Consider the following 14,589-nt stretch of genomic DNA (forward strand, 5'->3'; position numbering starts at 1 on the left):
ACAAGTCACGGGGTCTAGGTTAATGATGTCCAAAACCAAAATGAAAATTTAACTGAGCAATATTTTTTTTCTTATGAAATTACTGTAATCTCTGAATTTTTTATTTTTTATTATTTTTAAGGAATAACTTGCAAAGCGTCTATTTTAGACGCCTGTCTGCAGGTAGGATAGTAAGGATAGGGAACGTAAATGTGAAAAATACATCAAAAACACCCAGACCGATTGAAAAGAAATATTTCTTGAATTCATTGCAATTTGCGGAAATCGAACCCGCGACGCCAGTTTCGCAGTCGAGCGTCTACCCAACTATGCCACAGCGCCTGTATGGCATATGTAAAAAAAAAACTTAAATACTATCTGTAAAAAATGTGTTGAGACCAAAATATATAACAAATTTTCCTAGCAAAAGGGCATGGATGACGGTTTGCTATTTTAAGGAGATGCATTTGAAGCGCTTTAACTTTATTAAGTAGTCATATTGACATAATATTAAAAAGGAATGATCCTAGTTATTATTAAATAATATGGCAACGAGACTACTTGAGAAATGCGCCTCCTGAAATAAAGTAATTTGTTGCTATCATCCTTTCATTTGGCAGATGATATTATATAGAACTTATTCCACTTTCTTCATATGGATTTTTTTCTTCTTCTTTACTTATCTTTATGATGGATTACTTATCTAAATCTATAATTACGTTAGATCCTAGGTTTTATTTAGGATCATCCAATCTCTATTAGCACTGAGTTTGCAGTCTTATTTTATGATGTCCAGCAGCAGTGTATTCTCAAGTAGTGTATTCTTGTATATACTATTCAATTGTTTGAGTGTGAGTGATACTATATAGACAAAACTAACTAACTATCACCCCGCTTATCCGCAGGGTTAACAGAGAGAATAGAAAAACACCACACCAAGTCTTGTAAACGATCTTCGCCTCTCCCACATTCATGCATCTCCTCATACGTACCTGCCGATTATTCCGACTCCTGTCCTGACCACAAAGTATTCGAAATACTTGATCAGGCCAAGTTTTCCTAAGTTTTCGTCTGCTTTTTGCCTCTTCCCACATTTATGCATCTCCTCATTCATACCGGCTGATTATTCCGACTCCTGACCTCCTGACTCCCGACGCTTTCAAGTATTTGTACTTCGTAGAAAATTTAAGTTTTGACACACATCAACTTATTTTAGCAGTTTTTTTTATCACTTTGTTGACAGTAGGTACTTTTGGAAAATTTATTCTTGCAAGGATAAAGAGCATCGACTGTTTTTGCAATTTTTATTACTTGCAATGATTCGTTTATCCATTCAAATATAGTAGGTCATTTTATGAAAATTCGGAAATGACTACATAGTCCATTTTACGTAAATTCAAATGGAAATATGTTATATTTGGGGTTACCAAGTGCTATGGTACAATTTAAGTTTGTAGTCCGAGATTTCACTACAATTTTTTTATTTTGTAAAAAATATTTCCAGTCTGTACATCAATTTACCTCTCCTTTACTGGTGATATACAATATTACTTACATTTCTTTGATATACATACCTGTAAGTACTCCTCCAATGGGCCAAATGATAATATTTTAAAATGTGTTGAAATCATATCGTGAAAGCACCATAACCAAGTGAAGCAAAAAGCATGAAAAGGAAACTTTTACCAAATGCTAAATTGTCCAGTATATCACAGAAAATTGAATTCACGTGATATGTATAATAAATCCCATTCCACCACCAGAAGGTATTTTAGTATTTTTTAAAAATTTTATAAATGGCTGTTTTTTTTTCATCCAGAAGACTATAAAATGATAAATCGATATGTCCGATAAATAAAATCGCAACTGTAGAAAATACAAAACTATTTTTTTTTTAAAGTTAAAATTTGACAAAACTATGAGAATTTTTAGCCTTTTGTAATCTAAATGACTACATCAAGTGATCCAGAACTTAAACTAGACATTGTATAAAATTACAGATACCTAGGCAGTTATGTTTTTACATCGCAAGTTTTTGTAGATCCGACATTACTCATTGGACATGTCGATAAGAGGAAATAAAAATGAAAAGAAAAAAACATGCAAAACAAAAATAAAGACAACATTTAGCTTAAGTAATTTATTCATATTGTAAAGTTTTCAAAATCATCCTATTTAGAAGCATTATAAAAAATTACAACTATTTTTCTTTATTACAAATGATAAACTATTCTAACGTGTACAATTCAGAGAAAATTCCGTCTTTCATAAACATGATTTTTTTCATAGGAATGTTATCAGAAAATTGAAGGAAAAAATACTAAAATTAATGTAAAATGGAAACTTAAGAAAGCTATATCAAACTGCCACCACCTTTTTATTTTGGATTTTCAAATAAATTTAATAAAATGGTTTTAAAATGTTAATTTTTTTCATATTACATACCACCGATGCTGCAAGAATACGTAACTGCTTTTCACCCGTATAAGGTTTTTTTGTTGCTTTTTACGATATTTCGTGATATTGATACATTTTTACTCATACAAACCTTTATTTTTGAGTTTTTTTTTTTAATTACCTAACGTCCAAGTGACTCTGAAATCTAGTTGTGGCTTATACAACACCGCTTATCATGACCCTACTCAGGCTTCAACTTTTTAAGTTTTATAGCCTATGCCTACTCGTGAGTGGGTTAACTCTTTATGTTTAAAGTTACTATGATTTCATGTAATTCATGAGTGAAAATTCTAGGCAAAAACACTCGCTTATTTTTGAGTTTGTATTTTACCAAATGTGTTAAGAGATGGGAAATAGTAGAGATGTTCCTCCTACCAGCGAAAATCAGTATCGTATTCTTGATACAGCAATACGGCTGTCCAAATTTAAAACACAGTAAGGGACATATTTTTTGTAGTAGGTTTTTTTTGCATTTATGGACTAAGTAGACTCTACTTAGTTAAATTTGGACAGCCGAATAACAAAGTGTGTTAAAAGTCATAACAACAGTAGAGGTTTTCGAACTTTACAGTTAGAATACCATACTGATTGGCTTGGTGATTTGAGTGCCTGAATGGTCCATCGGAAAGACTCAGGATCAAATCCTAGAGCAGAAAATAATACGTTTTCTCACACAACATTATACTTGTGATAATGATTTTACGAAATAAAAACTTTTTATGAGGCAAAATTTAAATCATGAGTAAAATTAAAAAAATTACATAAAACAGTGGCAAGAAAAAAGTGAAATTATAAGATTTAAATGATAAAAAACAAAATTTATTTGAAAATCCAAAATGTATATATCGGAACTGGAAAACTGACCAAGTCAAAATAATAATTGAATGAGTTGACGTGTCTAAATACTCCCATTCAATCTGAATAATGAATTTAAGTAGGAAAAACAAAAATAGATTTAAGTTTTAAACCTTAACACTTTGCGGTCCGCTCTTATATATTAATACGTGTTCATCTAGTCTCCGGATTTATTTGGAGCTAGTTCTTGGATGGTGCTCAGTCTAGAAGCTTACCATACTGTTTCGGCGAAAGTGTAAAGCATTTTATGAGAGATATTACAGGTTTTTTAAACCTGTGACATTTGTTACCATTACACAATCATTATCTGTACGTAAAATGGCCAGCCCCGAAGTTTGGTAAATTTAAAGGGCACCGGCACACAAAATGTTAAAAGAGAATGTTTGAGTAATTTTACGATAGAATTTGAGATAAAAATTTACAAAGCTGTCAGTTTTCAGCCATTTAAATGGTCATATCTCAATATTTCACGAAAAGCCTTGGTCAGTTTTCAAAGTATACTCTCGATATATGTAAATTACCATATAATTATTTCATTGCAAGCATGTGGCTAGGATGTTGTTTCTTTAGTTGTTTTTTAAAAAATCTTGTCATATGGAATATAAAAATTCAAGATACAAAACATGACATGTATTAAGAAAAGTACGGTGTAAAAGCCATTGGAAAAATGCGAAGGAAAATTCTTCGATAAAATACACTAATATTACATTTTTAAAAAAGAGGGATAAAACACCCAGTCTAGGAAATAATCAAAAAATTAATCAAGAAATTAATTTTTTTCCATTCAAAGGAATATATACTAAATAAATTATGTACAAAAAATGCTAGATTAAAAATATGGAAATACATAATATGAAATGCATCGATTAATATATTTTAGAAATAAATATACAAATAAAAAATTATTTCAATAATTTGAATGTCACCGTTAAGGGAATGTGTAAACAAACCAGCTATGGGATGCATTTGCAAATTGCAAGTGAAAATAAATACATAATTCCAACTGCAAACAGAATTCAACAATGAATAAGTGTATAACAAAAAGGAAAACATAACATCAATCCGGGTAAGTTTGAACATAATAGAAACACTTCATCGGGTAATTTAAGTCTCTTTAGGTGCAGTGAACTGGAGACAAAAAAAAAAGTAATGTAGACAAACTCATCATCCAGCAGTCGCCAGTGGTCGTACAAACATATTTTTTTACCAGTTGCAACACTGAATTGGTTGGAATATAAATAATTTTATTGTGATTTATGACAATGTTGCGAGTGTTTTTGCCTAGAATTTTCATTCATGAATTACATGAAATTATAGTAACTTAAAACATAAAGAGTAAATCCACTCACAAGAAGGCATAGGCTATGAAACTTAGAAAGTTGAAGCCTGAGTAGGGACATGATAAACGGTGTTGCATAAGCCGTAGCTAGATTTCAGAGTCACTTGGACGTTAATTAAAAAAATATATATATATGACAGTGTTCAATATTACCCTGATTTATCGAGCAGCCATGAAATACTAATTTTATATTGAATGAGAGAAGATATTTTAAGCAAAATTCAACTAAACTCAGATATAGGTATTCAATCATAACATAACTTTCGCAACAAAAATAAACATAATTTAAAACTTAAAAGTATGAAAAATCATGTTCAAAGTTACCCGTATTGACAGTAATAAAAGCATTTACATACATGAAAGTACATTACACATTACAACCGAAGAGGGTAGTTGGTTATGCATTAAAATTAATATCTTTTTATAAACCTTCACCAAATATAACAGATTTTTGTCAAAATAGTTTACAGATTTTGTTAATAAGGATTATATGTTTTATATTAAATGCAAAGTTACAATTTCGTTTGGAAAATAAAAAAATGGAAAAATTATCAAATTAAATTTCACATAACCCTCCTGGTTAATAATTATTAGTAAGTTTAAAGCAAAATACTTTTTATTTTTATTTTTTATAAATGCGTTATCAATTTTTTGTCTTTTATAATATATCGGAACGGTTTTGCAAATCAATTGGACTTTTAGCCTATAGTCTGTACATATCATTAAGATATTAAATTTGTACTGATATCTCAACAGAGACAAGAAAGTAATCGAGATGAGAATATGAAGGCAAGGGATTTAACAGGCGGTTTAGGACTTGTCACCAATTCATTTAAAATTACAAATTGAAGAAAATGTTAAAAGGGGTTTGTTCTTGTCCACACTCATAGTGTAGTGGTTAGCACATTCGGCTACAATGCTGGAGGTCCCGGGTTCGATTCCCAGGGGGGGGGGTCAAAATAAAATGAAATATTTTTTCACTCCAATGTTTATTAAATATTACCCTGGACTGGTATCTAAAGCACAGAACTCGACTTAATATAATAAAAAAACTATCAAATTAACATTGACTTAATTTGATGTAGTGCCCTATGCACCATTGGGTGCATAGAGCAAGAATATGTTGCAGATTAAATCATAATGTAACTAGTTGAATAGTAGTAGTAGTTTTTGTTACAATCAAAATACAGGTTTGACTCGATTAATTTCTTTAGAGATTTTAATAAGAACATACAGTACCTATAGAATATTTGAAGCGCCCTTGAGGTAGTATTTTACAAAAACGACACTACACAAATTATAAAAAATTATAATAATAATAAAAATAATTATTATTATTCATATTAATTTATCTGTCAGTAAAAAGTTCTGTAAATGTCCACACTTTCATATTCTCATCTTAACAACTTTTTAGCCACTGTCAAGATAACAAATGAAAAAAGTCCAGTATTTGGGAATAAAGATTTGAACACACTCAAAATATTGTGTAATGGATAAGTGCTAATAATAAAATATAAACAATCCACTCGCTACCGTGAAAAAAAAATCACTAACAAATTTAAGACACTAGACATCGTCAAATAAAATACATATACACAGCTCTATCTAATCATAAAATTATAAAAACCATAATACGAGTAAAAATAATAAGTAACTACAAAGTCTTAGGCAAAAAGGTGTCGGAAAGATTATGTAGAAAAAATGCATTGTTTTACTTACACAAATATTGAAGATTTTCATCGGAAACTCCTGGCAAGTGCAAGCAGTGAAAAGAAAAGGAATATGTACACACAAATGCAAAATCCAAAACATCTATCTAACTAGAGTTTCAAACCCAATCCCCGCGTCTCACATCTTACGTAGGATTCGTGGAATTGTCATTTTTCATTTACCATTTTATATATTTGTTGAGGACTATTAATGGCACACGTGGCAATGCGGAATATGCGCTAGGCGTATATGACTGATAACAATGAGTCGAATGGCTTAAAAATATCATAGCGTAATTAAAAGTATACTCTTACAGTCTTGGCACAATATTTTATATCAGTGTGCAATGAATAAAGAAAATTACAAAAAGGAAATATGTAATTAAAATTTGAATGTTTAATTAAAAATATTTAATTTGTGAGTGTAGTGTTACTCAGCATTAGTCCCCTCAATTATCTCAAAGAGAGTATAAACACGAGCCGCAGGTGAATGCTACACACAAACAGAACAGTGTGTACTGGTAACTACAAAAATAAATTTCACATTATTTCATATTTTTATTACACTTTTAGCATTTAGAAAATTGCTATTCCATCAGCATCTAGTGATTGTTCACGATATTTTGAATGCAGTAAAGGTGTCAATTCCAATAACAGATATATAAGTTACCAAATACTAAATTATCCATCAGCCATGTGATTTAGACAAGACATGTATAAATAGATAAAAAAAACATTTCACCGGGTCTCTTTGAATCTCATGGTTTTGTTATGAGTGAGAAGCGATATATTTTAACCCTTACTGGTCCAATGTCGAATCTCATTCGACATCGATTTTTGCTCTTAGGTGTCCCATGTCGGATGTTATTCGACATTTTTTTCATCATTATTTTATTATTTATTTAAATTCCATGCTTACATTTTTTGTCACTCGTATCTATTACAACAGTATGTGGAGCAGAGGACAAAAGATTTTTCCAATTGGAATGTAACTGTCTACCTAGATTTTTTTTTTAATTTTGAGGGACCGGAAAGGGTTAACTGTTTACAACAGCTGCTGAGATTATTTTACCTGTACAAGTGGATATTTAGACAGATTCATGTCAGTAAATAGTACGAAAATAAGCCGAAAATCATTATGCGTAATTAAGATCGCTAATGAACATTGCCCAATGTTGTTGCTATATTCTTCTTCTTCTTCTAACCCTTATCCACACCCCAATGGTGCATAGGGCACTGCATCGTATAGAAGCAGTGTTATCTTGATTGTTAAATACACGAAGGAAAGGTGATCAGCCTTCTGCGTCAGGTACCAGTCCAGGGTCGTATTAAATAAATATTAGACTTAAAAATCACAAATTTTTATTTTGACCCTCTTGGGAATCTAACCCGGGACCTCCAGCATGGTAGCCTAGCGCGCTAACCACTACACTATGTTGCTATATAGGTCCTCATAAGTGAGCGTCGCGGTGATTGGGTTCATGATAGACTTTCTGGGCAGGTTTGGACAAAACTAAAATATTAACATTAAAACTCAACCTAAATCGAGCCGACTTCAATCATTAACTTATTTTAACTCTACAAAACGAGCTAGCCATTTCCGTTTAATATCTCATTCGTTTGGGAAGCGTCTACGTTGAATTGGCTGAGGTTATATTTCTATGCCTTATTAGACGCTACTTAATGGTGAAAACCTCCTACTATCAACAAAAAAATAATTAAATAACAAAACTATCTATACTAGTCTTATATGTATTTATATGCGAAAATAAGTGAGATACCACGAATTAAAGTTTGGGAATTTAAATTGCACTCGGATGCAAATTTATTCAATGTCATGTAGTGTCCCAGGTACATGTTAAACAAAGAAATACAATAGTTTTACATGGCAGTGTAAGAAATGCAATTTTAATTCTGCTCCTCCGGCATAAAACCGTGAAAATTACCTAATGATTTCGATAATATAAAATATTATTTTATATCTAGATAAATCGTTTATTTGTGAAAAAGAAAATTACAAAATTTAATTTCAAGCATTTTTCAATTAAAATCCATATTTTTGTCGAAATCTGGGTAGCGATAATACCCTATTTGTACATAATTTTGATACAAATGTACAGATTATTGCTGATATTTCAAAAAGAACTATCGTAAGAACAGACAAATTTTCAGGGTTGTAAAAAAATATTAATTTTTTTTTTTTTTTTTTTTGCGTTCATATTGTGACGTTTCAGCACAAAATTATCTTAACCTCTCAAAGTATATGAACTCACCTTCCGTCCAAGTAAAATTAGCCCCAAAGGAGTATAAATGAAATGCCGTATCCAGGATTATAATTCAAGCAATGTAATAATTGTTTTTTAAATTTGCTTGTAACAAGATCCGTAGATTAAATTTAAATAAGATTTTTGAGACCCATTTCTTTTAGCAAAACCGATGGCCCATCAGTTTTGACACATTAAATCACAATTATATATTTTTACAATGATTTATTTTGTTAATCTACAATAATTGTAAAAAATTCAATGTAAAATAAACTCCCAAATGAGTTTCATTTGCAAAAATTCACTCACTGAGAGATTAAAAGGATAATAATAATAATAACGGAATCACTGCACATCTAGTCTCCCCTGGAAAGTGGTCAAAAATGACTTAGGGGTAATGGACCAGCAGGGATGATAAAATAAATATTGACATATTTTTAACGCCTGTGAAACTGTTCTCAAGATTGCTCTTTTCGCAAAATAACTGATAATATACGGCGCGGCACAAAGAGGTCATATCCTCAAAGGTTTGCGTTTTTTCGAGCTCCAGATAAAATATTAACACATTTCGGATGGGTGTTTTTTACGCCTGCGGACCGCTGGCGACGGGATTTGACAATTGTGTAGATATAGTTTAGACCTTAACAAAGACATTGATACATAATATTTAAATAAAAACATTGGATCAATTCTTTTTTTCTGATTTTGAAATGAGGCCGGCGCGGAAGGTAAAAATACCTTTCCTGTCCTTAAGCATCTATCGACCGAACGGGTAGAAATACTTTTCCTGTCCTAAGTGTGTTAACACACTATCTGCGGGAAGGGTAATTTTACCGTTTCACTCGACTGGTGGTGTTGGGCGGGAAGGGTAATTTTACCTTTTCACTCGACTCGTCGTAAATTGCGTGTAAGTTATTTTTACACATGAATTTTGGGCATCTTTTGATCTCATATCGATGTATACAGTATGGTTAAATGTTATCACTTCTTCAGAGATGTTTATCTCTATGATTAGCGCGATCAATATTGACTCCGTTACAAGGACAATGCGTAATTAAATACTAATTTTTTTTCAACAGGCTGGTTTTTTCCCGGTTAACGGAAACGCTCCCAGCTGATTTGACGGCTGACCGCATGTCGCCGAGCCAAGTGCGTATGGTTTTCTTAACGCTGGGCTTCTTGCGCCCGTCTGTGAGGTTCCTGAATTTGTTTTCGTCGTAGATGGTCTCGCTAGAGTTAATCTGCTTGGCGATGACGAAGCTGTCGGTGGAAAAGACGGTGTCGTAGTGGTTTTGCGAGAGGTCGGAGAAGCTCCGGCTCTGGAGGGCGACGCGGGCGGGGGGCGGGCAGGGGGCGAGGGGCGGGGGGCGGGGCGGGGCGGCGTGGAGGGAGTCGGCGGAGCCGGGCAGGGAGAGGAGGTGCAGGGGGTTACCTATGGGCGCGAGGTGCGGGGGCTGTGCCGGCGGCAGGTTGGGCGCGCTCTTGCTGAAGTGCGGGTGGTGGCAGACGGGGCGCAGGGCCGTGAGGTGACTGCGCTCTCGCTGGTGCAGCGTGGAGGGCCCCCAGGTCTTGCCCTTTACTCCATCCGGCACTGCAAAATCAATATCTAACGTTATACATACTCACATTCAAACAATGCGTATTACTACTTTATTAATGAATATGAAGAACTATTATTGTGATTGTTTTTGTGAAGATTTCCATTCACGCTTATAAAATTTGTTCATTCCTAATATTATTATCATTTATTTATTAAATTATAACATTATTGATATTATTTTCTTCTTTAGCCCTTTGTCCTCCACTGCTGGATATAGGCCTCTGCCGTATCCTTAAATTTTTTCAGTCAGATTCCCAGGGGGGTCAAATAAATACGAGTGATTTTTTTCACTTGAATATTTATTCAATATTACCCTGGACTGGCACTTGAAGCGGAGGGCTGATCACCTTTCCTTCATGTGTTAACGATCAAGATAACACTGCGTTTATATGATGCAGTGCCCTATGCACCATTAGGTGCGGATAAGGGTTAGAATTACTTATTTTTAATTTTTCTAGACTATCTAAACAAAGACCAGTTTTATTTACATGTAAAATTTCTGTACCTGTTGATTTATTAACCTGTTAACCGGGCGGTCCGCTGTCCAATTACGTAACTTGTAACGGGCGCGAATACTGATTCACTCCGTGTCTTAAATTCATGTCGAGACATGTATGGATGACTAATACCTTTGTTGTTTGAAAAATATACGTCCCGCTTGTTCCAGGGCATAACATATATTTAAAGGACGTATTCATATGTCGTACCCGTACCCAATATTGTTTACGTTTGACGTATTTATGCATCCTGCCCTGTTAACAGGTTAAAATTATGGTCTTCAGATACAAGGTGATGAGCAAATTCTGAAAAATTATTATTTTTAAGGCACCTTAGATGTTCTTTAACTATGATATTGAATTAACGTGATGTTTTTCTTGTGTAAAAGGTTAGTTAGTTGGTTGGTCGGGATGAGGATAATACTGAAAGGTGACCAACACGCTATGGCCCTCAGGATGCTGGGGGAGCCGGGCGGGGTGCCGAGCGCGACGCCCTTGAGCAGCGCCCCCTTGCCCTGCAGCTGCTGCACCGTGATGGTGTGCCGGAAGTCCGACGGCAGCGAGATGGCCGACCCGGGCTCCTTCTTCAGCAGCCGGAGCCGACTGCGGCTGAACTTCCCTGGAAATGCACAAAAAGACAATATTTAGTCCATCAGTCAAACAAAATCTCTTCTAAGAACTTTAGAAATGAGGACATTGAGGAGTTCAACCGGAAACACGTTAAGAGGCCAAATAAGGAATATGGAGATTCGAAAATATGTAGTACAGAGGATATAGTCAGATGGAAAAGACAGCAAAGACAATTTCGGAATGCCCATGTCAATAGAATGCAAGAAAATAGACTGGCTCGAATTGCTCTTCAAGAGAACCCAGATGGAAGAAGATCACTTGGAAGACCTCCAAAGTGATGACAGCTGGCAGTCCACATCACAGGAGACGGATAATGGAACAGACAGATCCTCGGATCTATAAGAAGAAGAAGTGGAAGGATGAAAGGAAATGGAGGAGGATTAGAGGGTGGGAAAAGAAGAATTGCCGCAATAATAAGACAGTTAAGTTTTGCGTAGAGCTAGACTCATCGCTGCGGAATGAAAGGGAAGAACAGAGGAAGTGACCTAATGCTAACACACTTAGGGACGGGAAGGGTATTTTTACCTTCTGCGCCGTCCTCATTTCAAAGTCAGACAAGAAGGAATTATTCAATGTTTTCATATGAACATTATGTAACAATCTATTTCATAAGATCTATTTTTGTTAACCTCCATAGCGCAGTGGTCAGCGCGTTTGGCTACCGTGCTGGAGGTCCCGGGTTCGATTCCCAGGGGGGTCAAAATAAATATGGCCAATTTTTACTCTCATATTTATTTAATATCACCCTGGACTGGTACAAGAAGCGCAGGGCCGATCACCTTATTTTCGTGCAATTAACGATCAAGATAACACTGCGTCGATACGATGCAGTGCCCTATGCACCATTGGGTGCGGATAAGGGTTAGAAGAATTTCTTAAGGTCTAAACTATGTACACAATTATCGAATCACGTCGCCAGCATTCCGTAGGCATAAAAAACATGAAATATATTTAAAAAATGTACAGTAGACGTTACCTTTTCTTTTATTGGGCTGAGGCGGGTTGCTCTGGGCGAGCATGATCATGTGCAGTTCCCTCTCCACCAGCTCCATCTCTCTCTCGTCCAGCTGCCTCTCCCTCTGCTGCAAGGACTCCTCGTGCAGCCTCTGCTGAAGTTGCGCTCTACTCAACTCCTCTTCTCGACATCTCAATTCCTGAGGAGAAATAAAACTAATTGTAGAAGAAACCTTACATCCAGGTACAAAGCCAATGACGGGAAATCCTTAAACTTCTTTGTTTTCGTTAAGATATTAATAAATAAATAAATCTTAAAATAAAAATAAATTGACGGGTTTTTTATGTTCAATACAGTATTTGTGAACAAAGATTGAGATGCACTCAAAATATCGTAATAATTCGTTTAGAAATAATGGCTATTGTTCAAAAGATCCCAGGTTTGATTTCAGACATAATCAATGTTAAAATAAGGTGCCCTTTGCACCAATGCGATCAGACAAGTGGGATATCTATGATGAGTAAGGATATTGTATCGATATATTATAATAATTTTCCCTCTCACCATACCTATGTGGTGCATAGGGCACTGCATTGGATCAATACGGTGTTAACTCGATTGTTAATTATATGAAGGGAAGGTGGTCAGTCCAACGCCGGATTTGAGAGGGGAGTGGAATATATTTGATGGGGTACAAATGACATGTGTGGAGGAGGACGAAGGGCTAGTGGTATATGGGAAAAAAGGGTGAATATTCGGAATAGCTAGGGTGCTCGGGGTTGCATCTTGTGTCTTACTGCTAATGTCTTTTGAGACTTTTTTCGTTTGACAAGAAAAGATCTACAAAGCTTTCTTTTAATGTTAGCGATATAATGAGGCAAAATAATAGCAGCAAAATGCAAAATAAATTAGGTTGAGTTACAGTGATGATTGTACGTTTTCTTGTCACACCTGGATGGCATTTATTTTGTAGAACTTCTAATTAATAAAATAATTTTAATTTAAAAAATTTGAAAAATCTAAGAGATTTTTGTGAAATTTTTAGTGTAAGAAATTGTCATGCTAATAAACAAATTAAGTAGAAAAAAATCAGCCTTTGATTTAAAATAAATAAAATGAATGAATAATAGGTATAAAACGACGCATGTGAAAAGAGAGATAGTTGTGGACACTGTAAAGAAAAGTAAGCCAGAGTCATTTGGCCATTTTATGAGGAAGAGAAATAATTAAGTAATTAATATGTTGCAAGGAAACAAGAAAGGTAAACGTTGCTCCTCGCTTAAAAACTTCAGAGAGTTGTTCCCGGTCGCTGTTCAGAGCGACTGGAAAGTGAAAATTGCCAACCTTCAGTGTGGAGTAGGACAAAAAGAAGAAAGATATAAAATATTATTCAGTACAAAAGCAAAAAATTGGCATTGTATTAGCGAGTGTTGTAGCAATAACAAGTGATGTTCCATAGGCTGTAGCTATATTTTAGTTACTTAGATGTTAGGGAGCGTAAAAAAATGCATTGTTGGAGAAACCCAACGACTGCAAACGAGTAATCCTTACACATTTAAAATATCTAGTAAAATGAAATATTATCTCATCTCAACTTGATATTGAACAGACTTCCATCTTCATTCAAATAAAGAAGAACAATAGATGTTTCGTATCAAGTTGAGATACCTACAATATTGACATCTCATCCATAAGTTGAATTCAGTGTCTGATATAATAAATAGTATTAATATTTTTAATTAAATTTTTTACTTAGTAAATACCACATGTCTGCCTCCGTAGTGTAATGGTCAGCACACTCGGCTACCGTTCTGTAGGTCCTGGGTTCGATTCCCAGGGGGGTTCAAATAAATATAAGTGATTTTCCACTGTAATATTTATTCAATATTACCCTGGACTGGTACCTGAAGTGGAGGGCTGATCACCTTTCCTTCGTGTGTAAAAACGATCAAGATAACACTGCGTTATATGACGCAGTGCCCTATGCACCATTTGGGTGCGGATAAGGGTTTTATTATTATTTTATTAAATACCACTATTTCTTAAAATCTACTGTGACACGCGTTTCGATGCATTCCGCATCATTTTAAAACACCGTATGTGAAGCTAATTCTAAATTTTAGAGTTGAATTCTTGGGTCATTATATGTAATTCATTTTAATAATAATATTCATATTGTTACATTTAAATACCGTAGAACGGGGCTACTTGAACATTGACGTGTTAGAGAAATAAAACTGTGATACATGATGCGAGATAGTGTGGGAGAGGTGCAAAATATTCTGCTAGCATTTTTATCAATCC

At 34.4% G+C, this 14,589-nt stretch overlaps 1 protein-coding gene across 1 annotated transcript in view; it reads right to left on the reverse strand.

The window, feature by feature from the left end:
- The window catches only part of LOC148313615 (mitogen-activated protein kinase kinase kinase 11-like), a 103,400-nt gene that overhangs the window by 9,262 nt on the left and 79,549 nt on the right, over window positions 1-14,589 (reverse strand). Inside the window, exons 5-7 of the mRNA XM_088260148.1 lie at window positions 12,307-12,484; window positions 11,140-11,319; window positions 10,036-10,194 (exon numbers count right to left, since the gene is read on the reverse strand). Of these exons, the coding sequence (XP_088116274.1) occupies window positions 10,036-10,194; window positions 11,140-11,319; window positions 12,307-12,484 (517 nt within the window). The remainder of the gene's footprint in view (window positions 1-10,035; window positions 10,195-11,139; window positions 11,320-12,306; window positions 12,485-14,589) is intronic.

Source organism: Brachycentrus maculatus, unplaced genomic scaffold (genome assembly GCF_059751285.1).
Source record: "Brachycentrus maculatus isolate JH-2025_06_01 unplaced genomic scaffold, ASM5975128v1 h1tg000007l, whole genome shotgun sequence".
Lineage (NCBI taxonomy): Eukaryota > Metazoa > Arthropoda > Insecta > Trichoptera > Brachycentridae > Brachycentrus > Brachycentrus maculatus.